Source organism: Echeneis naucrates, chromosome 19 (assembly GCF_900963305.1).
Source record: "Echeneis naucrates chromosome 19, fEcheNa1.1, whole genome shotgun sequence".
NCBI classification, from domain to species: Eukaryota; Metazoa; Chordata; class Actinopteri; order Carangiformes; family Echeneidae; genus Echeneis; species Echeneis naucrates.
In genome coordinates, this window is record NC_042529.1 from 3,680,735 (window position 1) to 3,703,704 (window position 22,970).

General features: G+C 44.5%; 1 protein-coding gene across 1 annotated transcript; it reads right to left on the minus strand.

Moving 5' to 3' along the window:
• Positions 1 to 1,435: 1,435 nt before the first annotated feature.
• On the minus strand, positions 1,436 to 19,678 carry hs3st3b1b (heparan sulfate (glucosamine) 3-O-sulfotransferase 3B1b). Its single transcript, XM_029527923.1, has 2 exons — positions 18,837 to 19,678; positions 1,436 to 4,365 (listed from the first exon to the last, which is right to left on the minus strand). The coding sequence occupies exons 1-2, from the start codon at positions 19,409 to 19,411 to the stop codon at positions 3,747 to 3,749; spliced, it is 1,194 nt and encodes a 397-aa protein (XP_029383783.1). The 5' UTR covers positions 19,412 to 19,678; the 3' UTR covers positions 1,436 to 3,746.
• Between the last annotated feature and the right edge of the window lie 3,292 nt (positions 19,679 to 22,970).

A 22,970-nucleotide genomic window follows, 5' to 3' on the forward strand; every position in this document is an offset into this window, starting at 1 on the left:
GAAGTCCTTGGAGAGGAGATGATCCAGGTGCCAGACTGACAGACAAACAAAGCACCTGAGGAGCAGCTGAAAGGACTGAAGGACGCAGAAGAAAATAAAAACAACACAGTTATTTCCTCCACGGAGGCGATGAAGTCACACAACACGGCTGTCACCTTGTTTACCAACCTCCAGATTATTAGCAGAAGCAGCAAACACAGCATGAAGGGCTGATTGCAGCAGCTGGTGGACTCATTACCCCAAAAGTCAAACTCAAGGCCCGGAATATAACCATTTCCGTCCCGCAAGATCGCTTCAGCTGTCCAGTTTTTAAAAACTCGGTCATACTACAAGTCCCACAATGCAGCGCGACAGCTGCCGTGCCAAACAATAGGCTACCTGCAAGAAGCCTAATTTCAGCTGACGACACACCAATCACACGTGTGTGTCCTGTTTGTGGAGCTAACGTGGCTGTAATTTAAGAATTTAAACATTTCTCTTCTTATTTGTGCTTTGTAAGTTTTCACGGGACATTTTTATGGAGAACAAAATATTTAGTCTGTTTATTTTTGGGAGCAGAAATACAGTGTTCTGTCTGTCTCAATTCATATTTTTATTCTAAACATGGTTAGTTTAAGTCTGCTCAACACATTTTTTCTCCTAATGTGTGCTCTGAGTTTTGGCCCCTTGTGTGATTGTGTTTGACTGTCAGGTGTGTCTCTCTGTTAAAGGGCCACTTCACCTAAAACACAACAGGCACACCATCCCTGAGGTTTGAAGGCTACCTCTGTCAGACAAAAACATCTTTTTAATTAAAAGAAGGTCAGCTAAATTCAAAGTTTGTTACCCTAAATGATAACCTGAAGGCACCATGGAACGAAGTTAGCAGCAGAATGACTTATTTTTATTCTATTACTTTCTAAAGTGGTATCACATTTAATATATTTTATTTTATGTTTGCACTTGGCAAATTTTATTTTAATTAAATTAAAGTCTCACTGTGACAAAATAAGAAGGAACTGACAAGTTCTCCTACTAACTCGGTATATAAATAGTAAGTAAATGACCTTTTTGAATAGCTTTAATGGGAAACTACCCTTTAATGGATGGTGTTTGCTATTTCATTATATAAAACTCAAGAAGAGGATGAAGAAAATAACAGGCAGACACAAAAGAGGTTTTGGTAAAATATATACTTTTTTATTCATTTCTTCATACAAAGAAATATTATGAATGTTCAGTATTTAATCATCTAGAAACATCTGTTGCATTTTGCTCTTGCTTTGTGTAAAATTAATTCCTTTGATGTACATACCACAAAATACTTGATTTACATGTCTTTTTTTATTTTTGTACATACAGTTCTGCTATTCTAAATGTTATATGTGGGTAAGACAAACATTTCTAACATTTCAGATCTCAAAACAGGTTGAATAAAACTCAACCATAACCGATGCAGCCGCATGGAGCAAACCCATGAGTGCAAGTTTCTCTTTTTTTTTTTTTTATTCTCTTTTCCTTTTTTCATTTAATTTATAGATATTCCCTCAAGTACATGAACTTGACCAAACTTGAAATGCAGTTCTCCATCAGTTACAGGGAAGATGTCAGAGTTCCTCCTATAATGCAACAGCTTGCTAAGACAGGTCACCGTAAATGCTTCTTCTTTTATATATATAATCAAACATTGCACTAATGAGAGAAAGGGAGGTGGAGGCTTACAATTCTCACAAAGAGAATCGTTGCTTAGGCAGAGTGAAATGAAAGCACAGCAAAAATAAAAATAAAAAAATACAGTGTAAGAAGCCTCCATCTCCCCTGCTACCATTGGTCTGAGGCTAAACCAGGCAGCTGGTTTCGACTGGAAAATAAGAGAAAACTGAATTAAGGTCATTATCTGTTGTGATGACAGAAGCAGGCTAACCGTGCTGGATAGGAGATTTAAAGAGGCACAACATTTCCTTAACTTCAGAAAGGAAAGAGCAGACAATCAAGTTTAACTTTAACTAAAGCTGAGTGACAATCTGACCTTTGAAACCGATTCGAGGGGCTTTTCGACGTGAGGATAGGTTGTGTACATTCAATCATGAAGCCCTCCTCTGGACATCAGTCATGTTCCCTTCCCATCATCCCTGCCTTTTTCATAATGGCCATCACATTGAGCATGCATAGCAATAGCGTAGCAGAGGGTAATGTGTTGTAGCGTGGCCGTCTCCCTGTGCAGCTGAAAACAGCGAAGCCGTCCGCTGCAGTGAGATGGGGCAGCTCCAAGAGTGATAACGGCACATTTTCTCCCTCTTGCATATCAAGAATTCAAGCGGAAACACAAAAACAAAAAGAAGCAATGGCAGGAGGGGGATGAGGAGGGGAGGGTAGCAACACTCAAAGGTTCTCTCTCTCTCTCCTCTTTTTTTTTTTTTTGGCAACAAGTTTAGAGTTGAGATCTGTAGAGGTGAGACGCGACGTGTGAGGATGACAAGGATGAATAAGGCATAAAGTATAAAGGCCATGGATGATGGCAAATGAGGTTTTTTTGATGACACCACAGAGGTTAGACAATGAAACCCCCGTCTGAGGTAATCCTTGCTGTGCTGAGAGCGCTTCACCAAAACCTTTCCTCCCTCTTTGATCTCTGCAGTCTGGGATCAAAGATGGGGGCGTGGTGGACTTCTGTTTGAGAGGAGGCGCTATTTCACTGATGCGAAGCCAAGTTGTTGCTCGTCTGTCATCTTCTCTATCTTCATGCTCGATTTCTAACAGATATGCCTCCGCTACCGCACGCAAAGGTTCCCCGTCTTAGGCACGTACCTCCCCCCCTCCATCCTGACCTCACTCTGCGCCAGCTCTGCTCTCCACAACAGATCAAATGCCGCACAAGGAAAATGTGATTGAGACTCTGTGCGACCTTTGAACTGAGACGGGACGACAGGCTGGCTCCGAGCCAACAGTGCTTCTAATGGGCAGCTAGAGAGCGGGGGGCTTGATCAATCTCCCAGTTACCTTTACCCAATTAGCATAATGTTAACATGGGCCTCTATGTGGTCCAGGATAGGATTTAACATTTGATGGACGGGTCATTCATTAGAGCCGGCAGCAGGAGCGCTGAGAAGGAAAGGGCAGCTGTACGCTTTAAGCAGGAGTGACACAATGAGGATCAATTAGGACTATTGATCTACCTGTTATTGAGTGGGGTGGTGTGGGGGGGGGGGCACAAGAGCTACAGCTCAGGCTGCTGCTAAACTGTGTGGTGAAAAAAAAAAGAGTCTGCATTTTAGTGAAACACCCTATAGAAGAATCACACTCAGGATGATGGGGGGGGGTTCGAAAATGATGGCGGTGAAGCTGTGACGATGGAAATGAGGATGCACATGGATGGATGTTCTCCGCTCCTCTGTGAGCAGTCTGTACCCGTAATATGGTGCTTCTACATCTTCCGCCACTGTTTTGACTTCAGTTATCGCTGATTATCTGCATCATGAAGCACCAATAAGTTCCACTGAGTTTACAGGACCACGAGGGTGGAGAGGGAGAGAAATCAAGATTACAATGAGGAATGTTAAAATAAAAGAAATAAAAAACCATGTGGGCCAGATGTTATGTACAAATATGGTTAGGCAGCTTAGTGAATTAATTGCTTAGAAATAAAAATAAATTATTATAAAATAGATTTCTGTACATTTTACATATATATAGCGATATCTCCACATCTTGCCATTGAATTACAGATGAAAAAAAAAAGAAAAGAAAAGTCTCTCAGGTTTTTCACATCAATCCCAACCAAAGTTATGTCCTGTCATCTGGTAGAACTTCAAGTTGAAGGGTCTGTAGAAGTCCCGTAGCCTCTGCACCACCTCGGGGTCAATGTTCGGATGGGTCCTCCCTTTGGTTTTACCCAGGCAGTGGGGCTTGCTGCTGCCCTCGGCCTTCTTGAGACACGGGAAACCCTTGGTCTGGTTGAAGTAGAAGTGTTTGTCCGTGATGATCCTCTTGAGCCCCAGGAAGTCCTGCACGCGGCCCAGCTCTCCGGCCGGGTCGCTGATCAGGCGCTCGCCGCTCACAAACAGGATCTGGTCCATGGGGAAGTACTGCAGCCAGTTGTCCAGGTGCTTGGCGTAGATGCCGATCTGGATGGCGCTCCACGAAGTGTCGATGAGCCCCGTAGTTCTGTTTTTGAAGGTGAGGCTCTCGAAAGAGGGAATGTCGGGCTTCTTAGACAGAGTCTGCGTGTAGTCTGAGATAGCCCTGGTGACGGGGTCCCTCACTACCACGATCAGCTTGGTGTCCCGGGACATGGCGGAGATTCGGGCTGGAGCCTCTCTGGTCACAAAGTAGCTGGGTGTTTTCTCCATGGTGATCTGGCCCTCCAGGGTCTTGGGCATCAGCTCCCTGCAGAAAAACAATGAAAGACACAAAATGGAGGTTAGAAGGAGGTTAAGGTGGAGCAGGGTCTTACATAATGTAATCAGGCTGATGGAGTGTACTGCGTTCTGTAATCATTGACTCAATGATTGTGTTCAGCCTTATTACAGGGCTGAAAAACCTATTAGTGCAGGCAGCTGTCCAACAGCAACAAGCGCTCTCACTCATAAGACATCTCACCTCTGACAGAAAACAGAAAGCCTTATTTACTGGATAATCCAACACAGGGAAGCATTTACAGGAAATTCCAAACATGACCAACCCTGATTTTAACCATATTAGGGATTAGGAGCTGGGTTCTCCCACACCAGCTCACCTGCTCTGTCAGCCTTTTACCGTTGTCATTGTGGATCATTTTTTGTTTACCCTTAATAATAATTTGGCTCTGGTTAGCTCTCAGCATGTGTGACTCTGACATCTGCTCATCTTTTGTCAAATCTCCCTGCTGGATAAAATGTCGCAAACTAGTCATACTTCATCAGAATCCACCTCCCTCTTTACGGCATTGGAGCAAAGAAGGAAAACACCCACATTTAGTCCGCCTCGCTGACTCAGGGGTTGCTTTGCCAAAGTGCCTCAATCCCTTCCGATCTGATCTACAGCACTGAAAGATGATGAGGCTTGTTTCAGAACGGGAATTTTTATTATTATTATTATTATTATTATTTTGACAGGAGTGGGTTTGGTTTTTGGGTGAAGCGCTGGCTGATGGGCCTTACACAGATATATTACCAGCAGACATATAATCAAGAAGAACTTGAGAACAAACCATTTTTGAAGTAAAAGCAAACGCACTCTGAACTCCCGGTGTTTGGTTACAGAACTGGTGGCCAGCCACAAAGTCTAGATTATGGTGCAGGCGATAAGAGCGGTTTGACTGACACTGGGACACGGATCACCTCTCCCTTTTTGGCTGCCCGTGTGATGTAGTACACGGCTAGATGGGGAGGGTTTGGACTGTGGAGTGGAAGCTACAACAGCTACAAATGTTACATTCTGTTGGGTTAGAGAATGAGCCAAGTGAAACTCAAGACGGAAAAACTAAACAAAGACAGACAGCAACACCCCGAAACAGCATGTTAACAGATTAAAGCAATAAAAAGTGGAAAAAAAACAAAACAAAGGAAGGGAGAGATAACCGGGAGGCAGTGGTTTATCAGGGTGAGCACCCCTCACAGATAACTCTTATTGTTGCAACCTCAACCTCGCCTTTGTTGTTACGACCTGGCCGCTGACACACCTCTGTGTGGACAGCTGAATTGTAGCGGATACGCATTCAAGCACCGAAATCCTACAAAGAATATTTACACGCAGAGAAAGGTAAAAGTGTTGGACACATTCCGCACACTCATCCTTCCCCCGAGTTTCAGATGTTGCTCAGAAATATTCTCTAAAAGCTGGAATCTACTTCACGTCCATCCAGCTCATGGCTAATTCATGTAACTCCGGCTCTCCATCAATGCACATTTTTGTGTGCAGGAGAAAGGGGGGGGGGGAATACCCAACATCAGGTAACCAATAAAATGCCTTGTGGAAATAGTGTTGGCAGATTTGTGTAATCCTAATGCAGTGCCAGTGATCTAATTATGATAATATCTCCTTGATTGCTGACACATCAGTGGCTTGAATGGCGTAAACAGAGGGAGAGAAAGGCTTTTTCCAAAAACCTCATTAATAGTCTTTTGAAATCAAAACAGATACAGCTTGTGGTTTTATGCAATAGCATGACAGATCTTTCCGCCAGCGAACCATTTCTGGTGATATAAATGCAAACGGCACATTATGTGCACACGCGCACTCAAAACTCTCTGCCATAATTTAAAAGAGTTTATACGGCAGCTCTTGAATGTCTTCAAGGAGTATAAACCAAACACGCTCGACTTAAACTGCTCGCTATTTGTCATTTTCATGACGCACAATGGCGATACTGCCTGCGAGCTTTTTGTCATTCCTTGTGCTAACATGCACAAAGAGTCCAGAGCCAACACAGGAGAGGCAAATGGCTTCTAATCCGATTTCAACATGACAATGGAGCATGGAGATAGGGAGGAGGCCTGAGTTACAATGTGCATAGTGATAGATTATGCTGATCCAAGCTCAGGGAATTTTTTTTTTTTTTTTTTTAAGAAAAAAAAAAAATCATGTGTTGGGGGTCGCCAGGAGCATAAAATAAGGGAATGGTGGGACAGAGAAGGAGAACGAAAGAAAGTGGCAAAGAAACGGCGCCAAACCGACAAGAAGAGGCCTGACCCCTCATAAAAAATCTCCACCTCTGACTTTGCCCACTCTGTCCACTAAAGAGGGCAAAAAAAAAAAAAAAAAACAGGAAGAGAGAAAAGGGAGGAGAGGAGTGGAGGGGAGTTTTAGTGGGACAAGTAGCTCTTGGAGAAACAATGCCTATTATGCTCTTTTTTGATTTATGAGGTGCTGCTTTTAAAGATTCCGTCAGCAAACAGGCAATTCTGTGACACCGGCCTCCTCTTTTTTCCTGCTTTTCTTTGAAAGCGAGCCATTGTCCCTCAGTGCAGGGGTGAGCAGGGCAGTGGTCAGGGCAGCAGGGCGGGGAGAGGGGGCAGGAGAGGGGGAGGAGGGTGGGAGAGGGGGTGCTTATCGACGGCTGAGTGAGCCACTTCTACGTCCCTCTCAGCCTCAAGTGAGAGAAGCTCTTTTGGAGAGCTCTTGAGTAGAACTTGTGCCAAAATTGCCCTGCAAACATCCCCCCCCCCAACCCTAACCCTAACACCCCCCCCCCCCCATATACGATGACGCAAAACTACTTCCCTCCTGGAGTGCTTTGTGAACTTTCAAAATCTGAACCTGCGGACTCGGTGACTCGCTGCACATTTGTCCATTGAGAAGACTTCCAAGTCGTGCCAGAAAAACGGCGATAAGACACAAAGCAGAAGCCCTCGTCACATGACAGCATCAAACGGGGCGCCGGCGGAGTGGCCCTTTGGTCCCGTGTTTTAAAGAGCCCTCGTCCTGCTGGAGATAAATGGCAGGCAGGAAGAGGGTTATTTCTGTCTGATGCCTCTGCCTCCCTCCTGTCACGTTTGATTCGATGATAACTGGCTGCCAGTGTCGCAGCATCCCTGACAAAATGACTGCTTTGCTCATAGACAAAAGAAGAGGGGGCCAAAAAAAAAAAGCTATTTGGCATTTCTATCGATTTTCTTTTTTTCTTTTCTTCTTTGATACAAAAGGTTTGCAATTTTCTCACATGTCTGGATGTTGAAAGCATTTGAATCACAAATTAGGTTTAGTTTATTTGAATACACACAAATCAGGGGGCAGTTTGTATCCACCGCCGGAAGGAGGGTGTGACTTTACCCTCGTGGGCATTTAAAGCTACTCATGTCTGGTTTCTATGGCTGTTTCGAGTGTTATCTACCCACGGGAGGTAACACCGCCTGAAACAACAACATACACTAAACAGTGCTCTAAGTAGCTGTAAGCAGAGGATGAATTAACCTGTCTGCATAAACCTAGGCAGGGAAAATCAAACAAATCGGCTCTTGTGGGAAATCCAGCAGACGTTTGTTATCAACAACTCACTTGGACGTGCTGAAATCCAGAGTTTTCTTTTCATTAAAACACTCCACAGTCGCCACTCCAACTCTGCTCTACGTCCTCTCCTCCACTGATCCCTCAAAGCGCTCGACCCCCGGGTAATCGGGCCTCGAGGTCCGATAGCAAAGTGACACTTCACAAGTGGAAATGAGGAGTGGGAGCAAATGAGAAGACAGGGCCCCTTTCTTTTCCAAGGCCTCTTAACTCTGAGCCACCATGCTGGACGTAGAGGCATTTTTTAGGCGGCACAAAGAGCCATCTTTATTCCATATTGGATGATAAGGATCTCGCATGCCAACAAGTGTTAAAGCCTGATGTGCAAATTCAAATGAAACACATGCACATTTTATCCTTTTTATGACAATACATGAGGTATGACTATAATTCAGAAAAGGACGGTATATGATGCGTGCACAATATTGATGAGCCAGTACATAAACCCATATAAGTAAAACACACACACACACGCAAACACCAGCACAAAACGGCTACCACGAAAGGGAGGCAGGCATGCATGCCCCTGCTGGCTCACTGAATGTTTTCAAAGTAGTATTTAAGCACGTACAGAAGCCAGACTTTTTGAAATATACTCCACTGTGCCTGGAGGCTGACATTATATTTAACCACAGAGCACAGCTTTGGCTGTAAATTAAAAAGAATAAAGAAGATGGTTTATGGAGCAGCCGGCTTGGGCCACTCGATCCGGTGAGCGGGGAAGAGCTCCGGCTGCAGTCTCATCTGGTCTTTCTTTCAGGCACTTTCAGGCAGCAGAGTCCAGGTGTTAGTATGTGGCCACTTAGAGCATTTTGACAGTTCACTTCCTGGCTGAGATGAGCCAGAGATCCCTCCTTAAAACTGACATCTCGCAGGAGTGTACTCTGAAGTATTTCCGCGTGTATCTGTATCTTCTATCTTGAGCTTTATGCTGATGTATATGTGACCATAAAGCATGCGTAGCTTTTACACCCACTGCACATCCACATCATCCACGCCCCGCACTTGGAATGTCATACTGAACTTGCCACATGAGGAGCCCTACGTGACGCTGGAGCTTCATCAGTCCGATCCGAGTCAACTGTCAGTGCGCCTCATGTGCCTGAGGTTTCATATTAACAGGCTTCACTGAATAATGGTGTCACCGAAAACTCAGGAAGGTGGCTGAGTGGAAGCCCCTCCGAATAATCTGTCTGCTAAAAGGATTAATAATGCAGACTGTCCCAGTATCACACACTCAGAACCTGGATGGCGGCGCCCTGCGTGGGATGGCACATATCATGCAGCGAGAAGGAGGGGAGCCGAATTCCTCCCCCGGATTACTGGGAGTGCTGTTGTCAGTGTGAACGGGCCGACTGCTGACTGCCTCCAACAACGCTTCCGACCGCTTCACCTCATCTCGCCGGTTAATTTTTTGTCCAGTCACCACTGAGGGTGATGTTTTTGTCTGGGTATTGTTTACCGCAGGTCAGTGTCATCCATCTAAATTTAGGATTTTCAGTAGGGCTGTGTGAGTGCGTGTCCTTGTAAATAATTCAGGCCCAGAAAGGGAGAACTTTGTCACAGCAGCGTTATAGTTCTTGTTTTTATTGGAACTTATCTGAAAATCTACATCCCTGCTCATACTACTGTACATACAGTCGGGGATTAGTAGCTGCCTAATTGCTGTAGATCTCTTTTATCTTAAGAGGTGAATAAATCCGAACATAGAAGCTTGAATCTTTTAATTGTGATATAATTTACACCAGGATAAGATACAGAAGTTGTCCTTGAGGAACGGTTCCCACTTTTTGCGTGATGATTAATAAGATAAGAGAGGGGCAGAAAAGCCCACATGTTTCTCTAATCAAAATCGAAATCTAAACTGCTCCCAACTGCTGACACAAGTTCGTAAACAGATGCTTGAAACAACTTCTCTGCACAACTTGAAAAATAAAAAAACATGCATCCAGGCTTTGGGTTGGGTTGTAAACAAAAGGGTAAGATGGATAAAAACTTTATCATTACGAGCTGGGTGGAATGGCCAAACTGGTCAGAGCCTTGGTGTCTCGGCTCGGTGACACTTTGACACCCAAACTCTGGTCTGTCTGATAAATGCGGCTCCCACACCCTTAACTCCGTCAGGACGTTGCACTATGTCAGAGTGGCCTGGGAATCTACTGACCCTGCATGTAAACAAAACAGTTAACCCGAACCAGCGCGGCCCGTCCATTCATCATTCTTCACCGAGATCCGGGAGTCATGCTCCGCCAGAGTGCAGCGTCTCTTACAGCCATGCAGCGCATGTAACAGAGTGTGTAGGAGAGGGAGGGTGAATGTGAGTCAGAGGGGGAGGAAGAGGCTGAAAGAGGGAGAGAGAAAGGGGTGGGGGAGTCAGGCCTTGTGGTCAAAAGACCGTCCAGATCGGTTTCGGGCTCATACCCAGCCTGGGTTTTGGAATCAACATCAGACACTAGTAAAGTAGAATAAATAAATAGAGAACTAACCACCACATTTAAAGTCATAGACTACATGTCAGACACCCCAGCTACATATTACTCCCAGCCACATCCACCCCCCCACCTCCACTGATATGTCCTGAAAATACTTAAGTGAGGCCGAGACATTCGTCTCTTCCATCATTGTGGTCGCTTTGTGATGGGCAGCATCACAGAGGCGTGACAGACACAAATTACTCCATTCAATTCAAGTAACTGTCTCCTTTTTCCTGCTGGGACAATCTGCTTTTAAGAAAATGCTGTTTGGCACCTTGGCAGAGCAGCAGCAGGAATGTGCAGAGCCATAAGGCCTGGAAGCCACATCGGCCTGTGGCCATAGACGACTGCCTGGAATTACCGAGTGTTAATAACCCCGCAGTGGAGCGAGGGAGCTCACCATGTGGCATAAATAAAACAGAGGAGCTGGTGAAAGGGATGGCGGAGGGCGAGAAAGTAGAAAATACCTCCTCCCTTCCGCTCATGAATGTGCAACAGCCTGTCTGGAGAAGTGTCTTTTATTCTCTTTAGGCTCCCCAAAAAAAAAAAAAAAAAGAAGAAGAAGAAGAAGAAGAAAAGCTTCATTTTTCAGGCTTAAGAGAGGTGAAAGATCCCGTCATATTTTTGGGAACACTTAGCACAACATATCACCGCTTTGTTTGACACACGATACAAGATGAGTCACTGGACACCGGCCACAGCGGCACACGCTCTCACCGGCAAAACACACACACAAGGACTAAAATCCACCACTTGGAGATATTACCCAGAATTTGTTTAAGGCTGGTAATCCTCACTAATCAGTTTGTTTGCTCTGGGTGTTTGCAGAAGGTGTTAGCCCGGAGCTGCAGCCGCACATTCCAGCTCTCCGTCAGTATCAGGGTGTGAGCGGCTGACAGCTCGGACTCAATAAACCGATGAAATGTGAAAGGATAGAAAAGGAAACAAGCTCACACACACAACAGGCCAAAAAACAGTGACAGGCTACAGGTGAAGATGTGTGTGTGTGTGTGTGTGTGTTTCGGAGCATTGTTGTGTGGGTGTGCAGGCAGAATCAGCAATTCTGACTGATTTCCTGACATTTGACATGCACCAAGTGGCGCATGACTCCTTGATCTAGCTACAGCAAAGATGAATAAAAGATGAAACAGACTCGAGAAGAACATACATGTCACCACCCCCACTCCCTCGACGCACACAGACACACACAAAGTGAGAGAGCAAGGCAGAAGGAGAGAGAGCAAGCTTCTTTGCATCCTGTTTGAATCGCCTGTCAACCGTAACTGCCTGCACACCTTTTTGAAGACAGGTGAACTACAAAGTGTGCGAGGAGAAAGAGGGGATTTCCTCTCTACTGTGTGTCACTCAGTGAGCAGAAAAACCATCTTCCTGTGTGTTTGGGCTCTTCTAACTTAGCTCCACCGTCACTCACACTGCAGCTGTTGTTGCAGGTTAACGGTTTACAAATTCCTGAAGTCAGCCCGCCTCTCCAGCTAACGTATAATTAGCTAAATTGAGCAAACGATAACACCAGTCGCGACAATTAACCCGCTGCATTCAGAGACGGGAAGAGTGGCAGCAGCCATCCTCAGGCAGTGCTTCAGTTTTCTTTGGATTCCAGCCTGGATGTTGTCTCCTACAATATCTGTGAGCACCCTGAAGACAAGATAATTGCTGTTAAGAACAACAGGCGCAGTTTTAACTATTTCTGCAGCAAAGCTGTGCCAAAAAGTAGAAATCTGACTAATAAGTCTGGTTTCGGGGGAATTTGTTTATCTGTTTGTTTGTTTTGTTTTTCTTTTTTTTCCTCATTTCATGGAGGCTGGTTGTTGAGAGCAATGACAAATGTTTTCACCCCTTCCCCTGTATCTCTATCAATAAGACTTTCTGTGAGAAGTGAAACAAGATCTGCTCCAATTCTGTGCCAGGAAGACAAGGCTATACTGCGAAGGCGAGCAGGTCCAAATATTTAGATGTATGTACATGTACAAAAAAGATATTTGACAAATGCCAGAGTTTGCTTCATGTCAGGCCTTGGCCAGAAGACTTCAGCGGATTGTTTTCTTAAATCTTTTCAACAGTTTTTTTTTTTTCTTTTTCATAAGCTAGCCACTCCACTTTTTATGTACTTGTCAGTACATATCCATAACACATGACTCCACCAAAAATCAACAATCCTCCATATTTCTTGTTTAAAGAATAGAAAATTGCGATATTTTTCATTTATCCTGAACTGGGCCTAATTGCATGCACAGGTTTAAGACACACGATGCATGTGCCAGATCTTTTTCCACGTTCCACCATAGTTTGAAAGAAAATCAAGTCAAAGCAGAAAAGCTACCCGACTTTCAACCAGCGCTCACTGAAACGGGTTACCGAAGTTGTTTGATATTGTGCTGCTGTTCGCTGTTCGGCGGTAGTTTCTCTGCCTCCACAGATCCGTGGAGCGCCATTTCTCCTGGACTGCCTGCAGACTCCAACGAGACCAACGAGGGAGAGAAAAACTACACTTGGTGGAAAATAATTGGAATTGAATTGAGTTTGGCCAGGTTGTCCTGGAGTTGAAGTGTTCTCACAGCTTCTTATGAGAGAGTACATCTAAATGGAGAGAGTGACTAGTGTCGAGCAGCCGCAGTGCAGAGGGACAACTCAGGGCTTCTAATGAGCTCTGCTCTTTTACTGCCAGGCTAATGGAAACCTCAGGAGACCTCTGTTTGTGTGTGTGTGTGTGTGTGTGTGTGTGTCCTCTCCTTTCCCAGAGGCAGGCACACTCTCCAGCACCCTAATGGCCGCCTCTGGGACTTAATACCTGGGAAGCTTTGCAGGTCTACTGTCATCTTCCTTTCTGCCCTTTCTCAGCTACATTTCCTTCTTCGCAGAGCAGCGAGCTCTCTTTAACAAGAGCAACAGCGAATTATTAACAAAACCATAATGAAAGCATTTGTTTCCTCCGGCCTCCAGGGGAACCTCTTTAATGTGCTGAAAAGTGTGTATTTAGCAGCTATGAATGACCGTTAACTCTGGAGGGAGGATGTCTGGTTTTGTTCTGACGTGTGCAACAACATCCAAATTATCACCTTGTTAAAAAAAAAAAAAAAGGACCTAATTCACGCACTGCACAGAGCGATTGTTTGTACACAACTCTCTCCACGCTGCACTTCCTTTCTACTTTATTAGACTGACCTGGAGTTGCATCAACTCCTGCAGGAGATTGGAAAAGACGTGCTGCTGCTGCGGCAGCGGTCGCGTGACTCTTCTGCCAGAGTGACTGAGCACGAACAATAAGTCTGGACCTTCGGAAACGAATGCATGTATCTGTGTTTTTTTTTCTGTTTTGTGTGAATCCAGGAGTGTGTGAATGTTTGACAGTAAGTTCCTGTCAAGCTCTGTGGCCTTTATGCTCAGCTCCAGCGGGAGGTTCCTGTCTGTGGCAGCCATATTGTCTTCACTGGTGTGGGTAGTGTTCACTGGACACCATGAAGAGGAGTACGGGGGTGTAAGGGGGTGTAAGGGGGGCGGGGGGGCAGGCTGCCACAGTGCAGCACAGCGCGGCCACTCCCCTATTCACAGGTCTCCCCTTTCACAATTAACCGGTCGTAATTTGGGGATGAAAGCCGCCTTTTCACTGTTCCTCCACCCCCCGGTTACTCTCTATTCTCAGATGGGCCATGCCAGCTTAGGCTAGCAGTGAGAGAGGGGGTGGGGGCTCCGTCCCTCTATGTTGACCAAAGGCTTCTCTGGGAGAGGGCCACTCGTGGTCAGCGAGGCCTGCAGCGAGCCCCGCCCAGGATTGGATGAACCAAGCGTGACATGTGACACTATTCTTACACGCTAGCTAGCGCGAGCGCACAGCTGGAGAATGGAGAGAAAGCGGTTCATAAGGGAGGGATTTGAGGATGATGTTTGGGGGAGGAACTGGGAGGGGGAGGAAGTTTTCGCCAACACAGAGACACGGTTTCAAACTGTCTGTTTGTCTGTTGGCCGATACAGCTGAGGATTTAAGCGGAGGATGTGAACCTGCTGTCAGCTGTACGGTTGGCTGGCCGGGCGCTCAGTCTCCGAGGAGCCGCAGAGTTCCAGGAATCAGGAAACAATCGGAGCGCCAAAGTATCTGATCATCTGAATTCAACGTCGTGCTCTATGGGAGTTTAACTGAGTCAGAGCCACTTCGAGTGTCAGCACTTTGATTCTTGTTTTAAAATGATTTACATGAATCGGGTCTGAAAAAATTCTCCTGTCACACTATTGTTCGCTGCTTCAAAATCCCCAGTGGGGCTTGTAGCTTCCAGCAGCTTTCTGTAGCTCTGCAGATGGTCAACACACAGATCCTGTCAACGAGCAGACGCAGCTTTGACCCCAACCAAAGGCCCTTAACCCATCTCTTCACATTACCTCCAATAAGGCCTGACCAATCAATACTAACCGTCCCAGAGGAGCTGGGCCACGGCGACGTTTGCACAGGCTGTCTGAGTGCGTCATTCTTTTGTGACAGGAGATGAAAATTATTTGTGACTTCACAGCTGAGCCTGTCACAACCATACAGTGTGTACGACCAACACTTTTGTGCGTCTGCACAACATCAGCCCCCAGACGTTTTCTTGGTCTGATGCCTCTAACCGGCGCCACAGAGAACCAGGTGGCGTCTTTTTCACGCTGAGGGGCAGGAAGGAGGGCGAGGTCGACAGCGGAGGACGGGTCACCTATGTGGAAATAGGAGCACCCCCTGCGGCGAGCAGATAAAAGAATGTGCACCCGTCCAGAACTGTCCGTCATGGCCGGGAGCTGCTGCTCAGACTCCAGATCAAGAGCCAGCCTTCAGATAACGGCTAGAAAATGGCACAGATTTCTGCAAGCATCTCAAGTCCGATAGTGGATAGTGGTTTTTTTTTTTTTAAACCAAGACCAAGAAATTATATCACAACCACATCACCACTGCAACACAACACAACACTCTTACCGTCATACAAATGAGCTCTATTACTCTCTGCAACATGTTCCCAAGCTTCATGTTTAACTCTACAGCCGCCCTGAGGGAGGAGCCAGCGGCGTCAACAGTGCCGGGGCCCCCGACAGTGAGCCGAGACCAGAGCCCGCGACACGACAGCAAAACCAAAGTGCAGTAATTATATATCAAAGCCTCTTCATAGCTAATAGAACTAAATAGAATATGAAGAAAACGGCACGCACCACAGACTGACAGGATGAGATGAGGGCTGGAGTCAACAAGAGTCAGGAGTAAATAAAACACCTCACGCTCAAGGAAAGCTGGAGCAAACCCAAACTCATGCTTCATTTGAAAAAACACTGGAAACAAACAGTTAAATCCCAAATAAGATTGACTAGATTTCCGATTAATGCAGATGTGACTTCTCTTCTCGCAGGTTTTAAAATAACTTTGTTATCTCACTTCCTAGTTTTAAGACACATGGTCTTGGCCTCTTAACGCCATTTCTTTTTTCTATTTTTAACTCTTTATATTTTCAGTATTAAAAAGTTAAACAACAAAAAGTTTAATGCCACAGAAGATATATATGTACATGTGATCCTGAGCTCCATTATACACTGTTCATTTTTTGCCTATCTTTTTTTTTTTTTTTTAAGGAACTGACTCATTGTACTTTCCATAAATGTATATGCTAAAGTCCTTTCTTTTTTTTTCTTTTTTTTTTTTTAACTTATCACAGTCAGATAACACCAGCAAACAGGTGCAAATGGAGAAATAATGAACTGACAATTTCTGTTTACATTCGGCCACGCTGGGCTGTTGAGCTGTGACTCTCTTTCTATATGCATGTATATGTGTGTGTGTGTGTGTCTTGTGTGGGCCACTTCATGCATGACCTCACAGTGAAAATGTGTACCTCCTGATACAAGGACCCCTCGGTCAAAAGCATGAATCATGTGTTTGTCTTTGGCACAAATGAAAACCGTCAAAGTGCATCAGAAATTCACAATAAGACTTGTTATCTACCACCTCCATTCATTTCGAAGGCTCCCTCTCTCTCTCTCTCTCTCCCTCCCTCCCTGTCTGTCTTTTCTCCTGCCTCTATGGCTGCATGTTCTTGGTGGAATTCCAACTCTAAATGTGCGTGTGTCCACCGGGAGAGGCGAAGATGGTGCAAGCAAGTTACCATATTGGATGGCAGGGAGATTGTGCAAAACGAACAAACAAGGAGAGGTGAGTTGCTCAACTCTCTCGCCCCATAACAGTCCTCGGTGGATGACCCTCGCTGTGATCCCATCTTATTCCCACGGAATAAATTTCAGTGCCATGCAATTTTCACAGTATCTGGAACATTCCAGCGTTTTCCTCCCAACCTATCTGGTCCTGGTGGGAAACTGTGGAGGATCAGTGATGAATGAAGTATGCTTTCCTCTCTCTGTCCATCCTCACTTGCAAAAGAGAAGCACTAAAATCTTTTTTTTTTTTTTTTTTCACTCCTTCCTCTGCAGGGACTGCTTACACCAGCTGCTTCAACCGAGACATATATTTTTTTACTACAATAAAAAATAATAAATAAAAGTCTGAGTGCCTGAATTTTGGCATCTGTTGAAGCGGAAAACATCCTAAAATGTTGTTTTCAGCCATGGATGAATAATTAAACTACCATTGTTCTGCTTCTGTCTGCACTCTTAGGATCTTTTCTTTCTTTCTTTTTTTTTTTTTTTTTGGCACCAACAGGACAGAAAATATGACTAAACTGGATTTCAGCTTTAGACAGCAGGACGTATATACCCCCAATTCTATCTCGACAGAAAAACCTTGAGTCATGACTTCTTTACATGGCTGGAGGAGTATTACATTTCATGGCCTTAAACCTAAGCAGACAGCACTTTTCCAGGCCGGAGGAGCAGAGGAGCTGGGGACGCTGCTGGTGAAAATCGGGTTGAATAACAGCTCCAATCTGCGTTTCTATGAAAGCGGCCACAGAAAACTTTGCACAAATCAAAATACGGAGTCTTGGCTTCTGCTTTCAGCTTTGAAAAAATATTATTTAATGTGAAACTTAGCCTCTTCCACTTTTTGCATATTTAATGTTCAGAATAGGAGCATGAGCCGATTGCTTTTTATTTTAGATGCATTTTTAAATCCAGTCTGTCTGATAAATTAAATTTCCTTTTTCCGACTTTAAAACTTTTTTTTTTTTTAACTGTAGCACATTAACATCACTCGAAATGTTAAAGTGATCTCCAAAGGAAAAGAATCAACAGGAATTAAGTGGGAATCCATCAGCCAATCAATAAATTGATCACTATTGTGGGTTAATTGTGCGTAACAATAAAAAAAAAAAAAAAAAAAAAAAAACGAGGAACATTTATATCCTTCAGATTTAGTTGTCAGCTGATTAAGCCGGAGGGGTTATCAACATAAAATAACTTGGTTTTATTTGGGATCACTCATTACGTGCACCAGCTCGTTAAATTAGCACTTTGTGTTGTAAATGAAAAGGATGAATGTTAGTTTGTCGGTCTCTGAGCATGTTAAACGGTTTTGTTCTGAAGAGGGTCCGGACTTTGTCTTGCAGATCCCCCCTTTTCTCTCCAGACCTGCAGAACCCATTGGCATAAGAATGGTCCACCTCCCAGCTCTAAAAGCGCCATTAGGAGAAATATCCAAGCAGTTCAATCTCAGTAATATCTCTCTGCTTTTTATCTTTTCATTCTTATTTCTTAAATTCGTATTTTGCAGATCTGGGGTCGGTCAGTTTTGTGTAAATTGCGTCATGCACGTTATCTGAACTGGAGTTCAGTTTAAATATATCTGCTGGGTCAGGTTTAGTCAAACACGGTGAACTAAAACCAGGAGAATCTGATCTAAAGCAAAAATTAAATAAAATAAAATAAAAAAACGCTCCTGATGAAGGAAAAGTAATGTATAAAAAATGGATCGTATTCATGACAACAACAAAAAAAAAAAAAACATTTTTTAAGAGCTGGATTTAAATTTAGGCTGACAGAAAACTCATCAGCACCGCGGAGCTGCAGTGTTGCTCTGTGTCCAATAGAGATCACTGCACATCGCTGAAACCACACAGCCTCCCGGTGTCAGACTCAGATGCCCCCTTCTCCTTTAATACATTTTTAATTACACAGATGATCAAATCAGCCTGATATCACCCAAAAAAATCAACACGTTTAATTAAAGAGGAAGGATCTGCACGAGACAAACGGACACAAAGCTGAGCAGAAGAGGCCAAACTGTTGGACTAAAGTCTAAACCTGCTGGATAATAAATAACTAGAATGGAATATATTTTTATTTTTAACATCTGGAGGAGCTTTGTGAACCAATCAGGAGTCTGTTGTGTGTGAGGGAGTAAAAAAACAAACAAATAAATATGAACACACACATTTTACTGATGCTGATCGGGGTCAAGCTGCCTAAATGAGCCGGTCCTACCTGTACCACTCCAGGCCGTTCTCGTAGTTGCGGTCGAAGAAGTGCGGCTCCGCTCCGACGGCTCGGATGTCCGGATGGACCCGGAGGAACTCCAGCAGAGCCCGGGTCCCTCCTTTCTTCACCCCGATGATGATCGCCTGCGGCAGCTTCTTGCTCCCGGAGCCGTTGGAGAAGCTGGACATGGCGCTGGGCTCCGGGGCTCTCTGCTGAAACTGCGGCTCGTCGGCTCGCTCCGTCTCCGGCTCGTTATCGAGCAGGTCTCTGGACCCGGCCGTCCCGATGGACGGCTCCTCGTAGTCGCTCTCTACATCCTCCCACGGCTGCGGCGGGGCCAGCAGCCGGGACACCAGGTCCGCCCGGCCGCTGTCTGTCCTCCTGCCCGCCGCCGGCCCGGGCAGAGCCTCCCTGCCCCGGTAAGTGTCCACCACCAAACTTGGCATGCTGGAGCAGTAGCCCACGCAGGAGTACAGCATGTATACCCAGATTAAAAACATGATGCTGATCAGGATGAGTTTCTTCTTCACGGGGCTGGACCAGAGGGCATACAGGCTGTGACACACCGGGCTATATTCCATAAGCCTCGCGGTTGAAGATCATATCCCAACGGCGCATATTGCCTGGCTCACCCCCGGTGGCACCTCGGCGATCTCCGCAAAATTACGCACATACTCGGCTAAAAGTGAGAATAAATAAAAACTAAAATAAGAAACAAAAAAAAAAAAGGTTAATCTAAACAGAGATAAATCCAGGAATGGGAAGGCATTGAGGACTTTTTAATCATATCTATGGAGAGATTAGGGGAAATAGTTGAGCTGCGACGGACGCACCGCGCTGCTGCTCCAGACTCATCTCAGGTTCGTTACGGCCGCCGCGCCGCCTGCGCAGCTTATAGAGCAGCGAGCGGCGGAGCGGCAGGAGCGGCAGGGGCGGCAGCCAATGGGAGCCCGAGGCAGGTAACTGTGCAGCCCTCTGTCGGTGGAGGCGGACCAATCAGAGAGGAGGGTGGGCGGGACTCCTGCCAGGGAGGCGGGGTGCGGTGAAGTGTGCGCGCCGGACTCTGCTGAGAGTTTGGAAAACTTTCTTATTGGGCATAAACTCCAATTAAGTCAAGTCTGTTCTGTCAAAGTCGGATTATTCTCACGGATTCAGCCTGGAGAGTTTCCTGCAGTTTGATTCTGACTTTGTTTTGTTTTGCTTTCCAGATTTCAGCCCCTTTCTGCTGACTTTTCATTACATAAAATAAATTAAAGTTCGTTTAAACCCGAGAAAGTTTGAATATAAGAAAAGACGTCAGGTAAAAAAATAAATAATAATAATAAATGCCTGTCAGATTTCCTCACATTGATCAACCCAACTTTGGATCTATTTAAAAGAGGAAAAGTTGGATTTTTCCCTACAACTCCGTGTGTGCAGCAGTGGAGAGGAAGGTCACTGCTTTCAGTTTAATTAATGATAAAGTTAAACAGAGAAAAACAAAGTCCGACAGATCATTAATCACAAATCTACACTGTTTTAATTATGTAATTATTTCTAATATTTATGCATGTGGTAACTATTAAAACTAATAAATTAAAGTCGGGAAAATAATAAAAATGATCTTATAAACAACGATATAACAACAACTATAATAATAATAAAGTCAAATCCACGTGGCTTACTTTACAATACTATTTAATTATTTTTAAATCCTAATTAATTGTGTTTTTAAAAACTATGTGATTCTAAATGCATCTAAAAGCGACTAAGAGAATAAAATTAAAAAGTCTGAAGTGTCTCGAAGTTGAAATCACATATTTAGCAGTTAATTCTAATTCCATGGACCGTGAAGCTGCTTCTTTTCATATCAATATAAACAAATCGACTTGGAGTTGGACTCTCCCTCCTTCGTGGTTTCAGTGTTTCGTTTTGTTTTTTTACTGTAAAAAAAAGTTTTTCATTGTTTATAAAACTTGGAAATCTTGCAGTTAATTAACAGCCTGCATTTATTAATCAGTTTCCTACTTTCTCTCAAAAAGTTCGACTTTACAGAGTTTCCCAAAAAAAAAAAAAAAAAAAAAAAAAAAAAGATTTTACATAAGATTCAAAAGCCTCAGTCTGCATGTGATTCCGCAAATATCCAACGTTATATTTTCCCTTTTGAGATATGATCTTCTAAAACACACACTGATGTAAACTTCACTTTTTGTAAAAGACCAGGACGGAGAGTCTGAATGTGCTCAGTAGGAAAGTTGGGCCGACTGTTTTTCATCCGAGCCTCAAAGACTCAAAGTTAAACCACTGAGGAGGAAAAAAAAAAACTCCCTGATTGATTTTCATGTTTAAAATAATTAACGAAGAGATTAGATGGAATATACAAAACAACTTTTCAGAGGTCTTTTAATTAACCAAGTGGATGTTTTATTTTTTGTGAGGTCGAAGCAACAATCCGACCGAGAACAAAACAAATGCTCTCGGTGGTTTTGAAAAGATATCTATGTTGTTTTTTTTTTTTTTTAAGTCATTCCCACTTTAAAGAAATGAATAATAAATAAATAAAAAATCTTACTATAGTGGAGAAACCTGTTGCCTGTGTTGACGCGTTATTTTTCCCCTCCTCGTTGCATTTGTGTGATATTCCTTCTCGGCTGTTTATACTGCTGCAGCTCTCCGGATCGCTCTTTGAGCAGAGGCCAGAGGTCACCCGTCATCCGATCTGCAGCTCTGATGTGGATGTTGGGGCGCCCTGCAGATTGCAGTTTGTGGACTCTCTGCTGTTTACTGATGCATATTTCGCTTTTCACTTTGTTGACTCAGAGAGCTCGGGCTCACATCGAACGGGCAAAATAACATGCATGATTTAATGAGATGTCAGCGATAGTAAAAGAAGGAAATGATTCATTTTTTTTCCATGCAAGGAAAAGAGATGAATGAGAGTGCTGCTGAAATGTTGTTGGCTTATGAAATAACAGAAAGACTGAAGTTTTTCTTCATCCTACATGAGTTAAGATAATAAATCTAAATCAAAATGCATCAAATCATTCAATAACTTTTCATATGAACCATCCTGAAGCTCAAATGTGAAAGTTTAAAAGCTGTAAAACATTTTTTTGAGGGGAAGTGGGTGTTTGCAGTAATCTGAAATTGGACTAAGCACTAGTTTAAATTTAGTTTAAATTAGTTATAATTCAGTTTGTATATTACATATGAGCATCGGCATCAGAAGGAGAAATGACCCCACAGTCCCCTCGATGGGAGCGGACGTTGGAAAGCACGGAAGGCCACTGCACCGAGCCATGAAGGTTGGCGACGACATTCAATCTCCACACAGGTTGAGTGTGTGTGTTTTTTTTCCACACTGTCTCCCCCCCCGCCACACACACACACACACACACACACACACACACAACTGTAACAGCTGGCCTGATCACTCCCCCTTTCGCCCTCTGATATGAAACTCCGTATCCGGTCAGACGCTTTACGAGGATGCCGAGCCCTTTCAGGTCTCTCGGCCTTGGCTAAATCCCACAGCCCCTCTTTTTATGGAGGGGAGGAGGATGGCCAGCAAGTGGGAATAGTGGTGGGGGGGGGCTTGTTTCCCCCAGTGCAGTGATGGAAATGTAACCAAATACCAAAACTAGGGGTAAAGGGCGGAAGGGGAGCACATGTTGACTGACAGGTGCAGAAGTGGCCTGCTAAATGGAGCTTATTGGAGGGATGGTGATTTGTGCTTAAATTGAACATATCCACTAAGGCTATAGCTGAAACTTAAATCCAAATATTACGCGTCCACTGAGTCAGCAGCACCACCTAACGAGGCGAAGCAGCGGACTGTGTGCGTTCGATGAGAGCGACGTTTGGACATCAGGTACGCAGCAGCTTAGGCGGAAACGCTAACCGAGTAAATGAGGACACATAAGACAGAGTTACAATCACGATGCGTTTATTGTTCGAGATCATTTGCCCCCGTGTTTCTAACAGGGCCTAACTACTCCCTGTGTTGTGGTGCAGGCGAACCGTTTTGAAATGATGGAAATGAGCGAAGACTCATCGGTGCGTTTGCTCATTTGCGAAACACAAATGAGAATTATTAACTGTCAAGTAGCAGGGGTCGGGTAAAAGTCAAAGCATGAACAGATAAGAGTGCAGCGCTGTAGC

Bases quoted from the DNA above. Each gene is read 5' to 3' on its own strand.
- hs3st3b1b (XM_029527923.1), bottom strand. From the start codon at position 19,411: ATGGAATATAGCCCGGTGTGTCACAGCCTGTATGCCCTCTGGTCCAGC. The intron at 4,366-18,836 runs GTAGGACCGGCT...GTTTTTCTGCAG, and splicing joins AACGGCCTGGAGTGGTACAG to GGAGCTGATGCCCAAGACCC.